The sequence below is a fragment of the Magallana gigas genome, chromosome 2 (genome assembly GCF_963853765.1).
Source record: "Magallana gigas chromosome 2, xbMagGiga1.1, whole genome shotgun sequence".
Taxonomy (NCBI): Eukaryota; Metazoa; Mollusca; class Bivalvia; order Ostreida; family Ostreidae; genus Magallana; species Magallana gigas.
In genome coordinates, this window is record NC_088854.1 from 45079474 (window position 1) to 45088132 (window position 8659).

The following is an 8659-nucleotide window of genomic DNA, read 5'->3' on the forward strand; positions in this document are numbered from 1 at the left end:
TAAGCCGAATCATCACACACTGAGTTTTGAACGATGACCGAATTGTTTGCATCAAACTATAGCAAGGTAAATCCAATTCAGCGTGAAACTGATTTGAACTTTTTCCACAACATATACCCAGCAATATAACTTGGAGCCATTTTAACAAGAGCTTGGACTTTGGGTAGTTGTGTCAAACAGAAACATGACATTTCTTTGCTGGCCACCATGGCTCTTTGAAATCAACAAGATTTGTCTGGCTCTTGAGCAAAGACTATGCAATCTGTGTATATTTCACTTGAAACCAGCATCATTTTCAACTTGTTCTGACGCAAGAAAAAGATAGTTACATCCTATCGAAAGTCGAAAGTCTTGTTAAAATGGCTCTAAATGAATTTATAAGCCCTTCGTGACAGCAAGGTAATACTGAATTTTTTTCTTCAATGTTTTATGTAGAAATGTACAACCCGTACGTGTTCAACAGGTTGTAGACAATATACCGTGCACAGAGTCAAATTTTGTCACTATCTTTGTAAACGATGAACCCTCTTTTCCCAAGGACTTACATGCGAACACTTTTTTAGATACATTAAAATCCTGATTTTCAGCAGAAGAATAGAAAGCATGAATCTCACTATGATTGAATGATGATTTCACAAAAACATTTTCATTCAGTAATTAAATTTATTACCAAGTTTTAGCATAAGGGAAAAAAACAATGGAAATGTTGAGTATTCTTAACAAATCAATATACAGCATACAATAACAGCACCACACTTACATATAATAAATCTGTGTACTCAAGCAAATAGACGATGTTGATTGATTTGGATTTCAGAATCTGCAATCTCAATTGTTTACATATAATTTTATAAGCGGATAATAACTACATGTACCATAAAACAAATGGTTATTGTGCACAAAAAATTTAAAAATGCAAATGTAATTAAAAAAAACAAAATATAAAACTTACAAACACTAAATTTAAGTTGATCTTAAGAAAATGGATGTAAAAGGCTGGTAATAAAGGGCTGGTAATAAAGCTGTAGATATTTGAAAAATACATGTAAATAAAATATAAACGAAGCCTCAATGGTCACCTTTACAACAGTGCAGATCTTACTGCGTAAATCACTGTCAGAACAATTTAACAACAATTATAAATTCTACACAATTAAATGCTTGAAAGTAGCGTAAAAATATTTAACTGCATTTACACTATAATGTTTCACATACTAAACTAGATCAGTGGAAACTTTACAATAATGGGAAAGGCTTGCTTTTTTTGACAATGCATAAATTTTTACATTCATTTGAAACTTATTTAGATTGTTTACTACCAGTACATGTAGTATTGAAGTTACATACATATGATCACCTCCATATCTTATGACAAACAATCTACGAGTATGAGTTGAGTAACTAAGTTGGTACATGTAGTATATCAAAAAAAATTTGGAGAACAGGGTGCTTTAAATAGTGCATGCAACCTGGGAACAAAAACTGTTCTCACTACAAAAAGTGACAAATAATTCCAAACCTGAGATGAAACGGCGTGGAAATCAGTTTCTCAATACTGTGTGTAGATAAATGTACATGTATTATAGAATTTATTGTAAGTTACTGTTTTACAGATTATGTAAATTTCTTTGACCCAAAACTAAACTATTTTATTAAAAGCTTTTATCCCTGTAAGTAAAGCACATGGCTCAGTGGTCATGGGCGTTAGGCCACTAACCTTAAGGTCACTGCTTCAAACCCCGCTGTGGTTGCTTGAATGTGTTGTGCACTTAGAGAAGGCACTTTATCTAAATTGTCTCAGACCACCAAGCTGAAATTGGGTACCGGCTTATGCTGGGGGTTAACCTGCGATGGACTGGTGTCCCATCCAGGGGGAGTCAATGACTCTCATCCGCTTAGCCCCACAGAAACTGGGGGATAAGCAGCAGCCTTATGCGCCTTTATGGCACAGAGAAGGATTTTTTCCCTGTATAGAAATGTTCTATATGACCCTGTACGAAAAAAGAAAACTTAATGCGCCATGGAGAACATAAATTACAGCTCATGTTTATCAACTGAAAACCAAGGATTGTTCCAACTACAAATATTTGCATGTTGCCTTCAAAAAGTATTTGTCTTGAAAACATAAAAAGTCAGATATTATGTTAGAAAGAGAGAAAAATAAAAAAGACACTTGGCACATCAAAACTAAAAACACTTGCTTTGACAGTAAACATATGTATGTAAATTTTAAGAAAAAAGCAATATTTTGAAATACTGATATAAATGGTTTCTTGACTAGAAGACAATAAACAAAAACCCTCACATCATATGATTAACAATGCAATTCACTTCATAATATTTCCTAGAAATAATGAACTATAAATATTTGATAAAAATAATCTCATACAACCCCATACAAATTCAAATAAAAATTTCCTTTATCCAAGACTAATTTTTTAAGAAAATGGCCTAATTACCAGTATTACGATCCTAAGGATTACATATCTCATAGAGGCAAATTTCACCTTGACCCCATGGTGTTACTGACCATGACCTTTTTGTTGATTTAATATTTTTTTTTATATAGAACCAATTTAATACAAATGACAAAGTATAAGTTGTGGATACACATAGACACAGACAGAATAAATCCCCTTGTTTACAACTTCAACTGGTTTGCCTTAAATTTAATATACACATCATAGGTATATACAAACAAGCCCATTCACACATACATGACTTCTAATGTGTCCATGAGAAAAGCTACAGTCATGCAATAGCATTGTGAAATGATTAACAGGTCAAAATCATTTGCAATTTCTAGTAGAGGAGTGAAGGGTGTGTGTGTGTGTGTGTGTGTGTGTGTGTGTAAGGGGTGGGGTGGGGGGGGGGGGGGGGTGGGGGTGATGAGATGGGGGTAGAGTAAAATCTATATATATTCAGTTCTTCAAAAATTCCTTACCATTAACATAATGATTGAACACATATCAAATGATGACACAGAATAAATGGCTGTACCAGACAAGAATGATGGCAACAAATGAAAGACAATAATCCATATAAATACCTTTGCACTGCAAAAGATATGGATGTACATGTTAACATATATATTTTATATACGGAGGTAAAGTAACAATTTATATTTTTAAAGCATCAATTTAAAAAACTTAGGAGCATGAATCATATCACATAAAATAATTCAAGTAATAGAATTATAAAAGCTGAACACTGCTCATAAATAGGCACCATCACAGTTACCGGTATATTTAAACCCTTCGACTTCACACCCATTGCACACCTGAAACTTGTGGCCAACATGTAGCATTCCTTACGTGGTCCTAGATTTTGTGCATTTATTTCTTGTTTTATGTGCATTTTTTGTTCGTAAATAATGTATTGACCTGTTTATTTGAAGTTATTATTCTCCTGGAATGGAAAAAGTGCATAAAAATTTGATAATTTCACCACGGCAGAGTGACACGGTGACGCAAGATTTCCGTCCACACAGGTGAGACCTCTGATCGGAATACTTTGAACTGTTAAGAGATCAGCAGCTTATATAGGGGTTGTATAGGGATAGCAGCGATGAAAGGTAAATATGGCGGACAATGCCTTTTACGAGCAGTGTTCAGCTTTAAACATGTCATCTCCTAAACACAGATCCATTCATTATTGCAATTCTGACATCTAATTCTGAAAGCCTTGCAAAAATTGTAATTGTCATTTGAAAAGTATGTGTATCAGCTAAAACAAAGATGTGTACACCATTCTTAGAATCTGAGACAGGTTGAACAGCTTGAGATTGTAGACGTGTTATGAGCCTTGAAATTGACGCCTTTGTCAGTTTCCAGTGCCTGCTGATGAGCCTGCTTCGTCAGTTCTGTGGCAATGTCATAAAACAAAGCATCCACATTTTCTGCTTCTTTTGCAGAGGTCTCAATGAATTTCATCTCATAGCGTTTGGCAAACTGTTCTCCAATATGTGATGGAATCTCTCTTCTGTTTATCTGATCTATTTTATTTCCTGCAAAGCAGATAGTTCAAATCAGTTGGCTTAAATGATTTAAAACAAGAGATGTTTGTGAAACACTTATGCCCCCCTCCCTTGGAAACATCCACAAAGAAAATGAACGTAAACTGCAAATATTTGGAATTTTACTAAGTCCAAGGGGCATAACTCTGTCGAAAATGGCTCTATCATACCCAAATTAAATTGACCTCTATATTATTAAGATAAACCTGTATACTAAATTTCATATCAATATATGCACTCTCTGCGACGAAAATGAGCGGAAACTGCAAATAACTGCATGAATTTTTCTACGTCAAAGAGCAATAACCTTGTCAAAAATTGCTCAATCGTACCCAATGTCAAACCTGACCTAGATAATATCATGATAAACCTGTATACCAAATTCCATTTCAAGATGTTCATCCCCTGCAAAGAAAATGAGCGGAAACTGCAAATAACTGGAATTTTTCTACGTCCAAGGGCCATAACTCTGTCGAAAATTGCTCGATTGTACCCAGTATCGAACTTGACCTAGATATTATCATGATAAACCTGTATACCAAATTTCATTTCGATATGTTCATCCTCTGTGAAGAAAATGAACGGAATCTGTTGGTAGACCGACCGACCGACAGACAGCAGCAAAGCAATATGCCCTCCCTTTTACGAAGGGGGGCATAACAAATGGTTGTATGGTTGTAGAGAGGACACCAATGAACCCCCTTCATATTTTTTCAGATATTAAATCATGACAATAAGTATGTACCTGTGCAGTTCAACATCTTTTCTTTGTTAAATAAAAAGACATGGTCCTGTTCTTGTATGCATACTTTTCAAGCAAAATGACAAGTAGGACTTCGTATAATTTATTGCTTTTATATCTTTTGGCAACAATTTTGGCCTGTTTCGGGCATATATAAGCCAGTTCAAAAATGTTTATACATTCTTATCCTTAAATGTACAAGATGGCTGCACATTCCCCTTAACTTCATGGCGAAAACTTACCCACTAGATAGCTGAACACTTTTGTATTGGCATACTTTTCTATTTCCTGTATCCAGTGGGGTATATTGTCAAAGGAAAGTTGACTACAAACATCATACACTAAGATAAGAGCGTTGGCTGAATGGTAGTAACTTTGTGTGATGGACCGAAATCGTTCTTGTCCAGCAGTGTCCCAGATCTGTAACTGATGGAAAATGAACAATTTGATTATCGGGTAAGTATATTATAATGCCAAAGAAATTTAATAATATACAGAATATGAACACAAGGTCATTTAATTTCTTCCCTCTGTTTTTAATTATATCATCTTAATTTATTTACATTATTATTTTAAAAATTGTAGACTGATTTTAACTTTGCTAAATGATGGTATACCATCGTTGGTGACCCACGTGTGATTCACATCGATTCTCTCCATGAGGACACCGTGTGGACTCAAGACCGTGGTTTGCGACAATGATGGTATACATGTACACAGTTTCATGATAAATTTAAACATAAAATGCATTGACTGGAATTTTAACAAATAAATCACCCATGTGGACAAACAAGTTACCACAGTCCATTTTCAGAATAAAAAAGAATGTACTATAATGTGAGCTCCAATTAGTACCAAAGTACATAGCTAGTACACAATAAGCCCATCTAGGTTCATGCAGTAACGATAAGCACCTGTGTCTCTTGTGTTATCAATAAATATTATGCCAGAATCATTTTTAAAGAATTTATCTTTATACTAGTATGTCAAATCAGCAGAGGCTAGTTGGCAGTCTCAGCATCAATCAACTTATTTAACATTTTAACAGAGTTTCCCTTTTTTAAAAGTCAATTCTTAGGAATCTTTAAATTGTAATTTCCGGTTTGAATTTTTATGCAGTGCTTTTAGCCTTTGTCTTTATTTACTTGGCTTGCCTATATATTGCTTTTGCATTAATTTGGTACCTTTATTTTTTCTCCATTAACTTCCACACTTTTAATCATGAAGTCCACACCAATTGTAGCCCCTTGTCCAGGTGGAAACAAGCCCTGAAAAATTACATCAAATTATACAAACATGGGCCAATCAAACATTTAATTTTTGTATGACCATGTTCTTGCATGCAAGGGATATCAAATCTTTGTCTAAATGTTGCAGGCAAGAAACTATGTAATATAAATCAATGTGATACTCATACTAGGGATAGTCTCTACATGTTAGATGATAGATAATTAAAGTAAATTAAAAAAAAAAAATTTGACAACAATTTTAAGTATCCACCGGTAAATCAATGTTGTCAACAATAATGTTGCTCAAACTACGGATTAGTGGTACAAAGAATGAAAGAAAAAATAGAGAGTTTATGCACAGCAAAGCTCGATCATTATAGAACTAGGAAACTTTCAAACAAGCCCTCCTGAAATTGCTGGCACAGCAGGAGAAATGGCTTACATGTATTGACCAACTTATTAGATCTTTAGGGACTGAAACTCATGATTATGCATCAACTGCAATGAGTTGGTGGGCAAAATTCCCGAATAGGGGCAATCGAAGTCACTTGAATACATTGTCGCAAACGGTATTCATGGCCAATATGTACAATCCTCTCCCATCTGAAGAGAGCTATGGACCGCCAGGACTGTGGCTTGTGACAGTGACTTGAATGTAGGTGTCAAAAAAATTCATTTTGACAGTAATATACCGAATTACTTTGCAAATAGTCAATTAAGTGAATTTTTTATTGGATAAACCTGTCTTTTATTTAGTATAAGGATAATGTATGCAATTACATAGAACTGGGGTGGGTGGTGGTGGTGGGGGGGGGGTGTGTGAAAATTTTACAGCTATACCTTAAAGACTACTTCTTTAACAAGAATATAAAGTTAAAGAATTCTTCATTCTTAGACTATCATGTATGCTGATGTTAATGATATTTTATGCTCTATTTTACCTGAGTAAACCTTCTGACTAAACACGTCTTTCCAACCCCTGCTTCTCCAATCAACACAACCTTGAACAAATACTTGTAGTCATCCATCTTCACCTGTATTATATACACAGATAGTTGTCAATAAAATCTGAATCGATAACAATCAGAGACAATTACCGGTATTACATGTAACAAGCATTTTTGTAACAAACAGGAAGAATAATACCAAATGTGTATTGTGTATGAATGGACCCTGGGGCAGCACAGTTTTTATAATGATTAGCAGATTAGCCAAATGATCTGTTAGACATTTACCCTAAAACCATAAATTGGTCACATTCACTCACACACAGTTCTTATACAAAATCTATAGTACACTCATTTATCGGTATGTCTCTAGTGTTCTTAATGGTTTTAATGTCCTCTTACATTAAACTAAATTAAAGTACGTATTATGAACTGAGTTATTTAGAAGAGGAGACGACATTAAATTACCAGTATCTTAATTTAACTGGTTAGTTTGTATCTATGCACTATAACTCAAAATTACATGCAGACCTATTGTAATTACCTTTGGAATAAAAATCTGTTTTGCTGCATAATTAGGGAATAAACATCAAGTCAAGTTATTCAGATTTTTTATCAAATACACTTGATTGTAGACTGTTAAACATGGATCAGCTGTTGATTATTCTATACTTATAATATATAAAAAATAAATGGTTACTGTCTTGAAATATAAGCTACATATGAGAGAATTATAGGCAAGAAAAGGTGACAGAGGGCAAGGCTTGCTGTTGCTGGGCCCTCTTCACTTTTTGACCCGAGTCCAAATATCATTTATAATTCAAGACATTTAATTATCATGTTTATCATGCAACATAACATCACATTTTGCGCCTCAAACAAGCTAATATTATTTTTATTTCAACAAATTTTGTTGCATCTCTGTAGTTGAACCCATGCATGACCCCATGGCGAAAACAATGCAAGAAAGATGGCGTCACAATGCATTCGAACATCGGTTAAATGCACAAGGCTATATTGGGGCATTGACCAAATTTAGCTTTGGTTTATTGGGTTAATACCTTTATTCAGTCAATGCAAGGGGTTACTAATTACATGTAGTTGCAGGATAAAATGAAATCTGTAGAGAGCATGGTCTTTTCTTTTTTTCAAAACTGGTTGTCTGCTGGGTAGAATTGCCATCAAGATTTAAATGATAGAGCCATGTTTATACAGCTGCATTAAACAGTTAATGGAAAGACTATAAACTTGGAAATGATGATATTTATATATAGGCAACTGTGCTCATATAAATTGTACTTGCAACTAGAAAATATAGAAAAATTATAATCTACGTCAATATAAATAAATGTGTAAATTACAGGAATACTTGACCATCAATCTAAACTATGTTATTTGTCTCTACTCTCTAACCTTTCATAGTATATGCTTTCACTGCTCTCGTCTGTTCATTCCGGGAAAATAATATTCTGGAATGGTTTTAAGTATTAGACAAAACCGGAAAATGATTGCGTATTAATACCGTTTGTTTTGTTTACATACAAGACTTATTAAAAGGCATTTGAGTGCTGTATGAATATAGTAGTGTCAGTAACATATATAATTTCACCCCTTTATTGTAACATACTATTTCATTTAGATCGAGTACGTGGAACTAGATTTTGAACAAGATTTATTCATTTGTTAAACTGATTTTGATTGGTGCGCATTATTTTTATTCAACCAA

The 8659-nt window shown here is 34.0% G+C and overlaps 1 protein-coding gene across 1 annotated transcript; it reads right to left on the bottom strand.

The window, feature by feature from the left end:
- Window positions 1-2699: 2699 nt before the first annotated feature.
- LOC105338677 (ras-related protein Rab-30) lies at window positions 2700-8503 on the bottom strand. Its single transcript, XM_011443901.4, has 5 exons — window positions 8347-8503; window positions 6928-7020; window positions 5942-6025; window positions 5000-5183; window positions 2700-4006 (listed from the first exon to the last, which is right to left on the bottom strand). Exons 2-5 carry the CDS (start codon window positions 7012-7014, stop codon window positions 3753-3755), a joined length of 609 nt encoding a protein of 202 aa, XP_011442203.1. The 5' UTR covers window positions 7015-7020; window positions 8347-8503; the 3' UTR covers window positions 2700-3752.
- Between the last annotated feature and the right edge of the window lie 156 nt (window positions 8504-8659).

What these genes read in the sequence shown, in the direction of transcription:
- LOC105338677 (XM_011443901.4), bottom strand. Translation starts at nt 7,014, where the DNA reads ATGGATGACTACAAGTATTTGTTCAAGGTTGTGTTGATTGGAGAAGCA. An exon ending in TTAATGGAGAAAAAATAAAG is followed by an intron (nt 5,184 to 5,941) that starts GTACCAAATTAA and finishes ATTTTCCATCAG; the next exon opens with TTACAGATCTGGGACACTGC. An exon ending in AGTGTTCAGCTATCTAGTGG is followed by an intron (nt 4,007 to 4,999) that starts GTAAGTTTTCGC and finishes TCTGCTTTGCAG; the next exon opens with GAAATAAAATAGATCAGATA.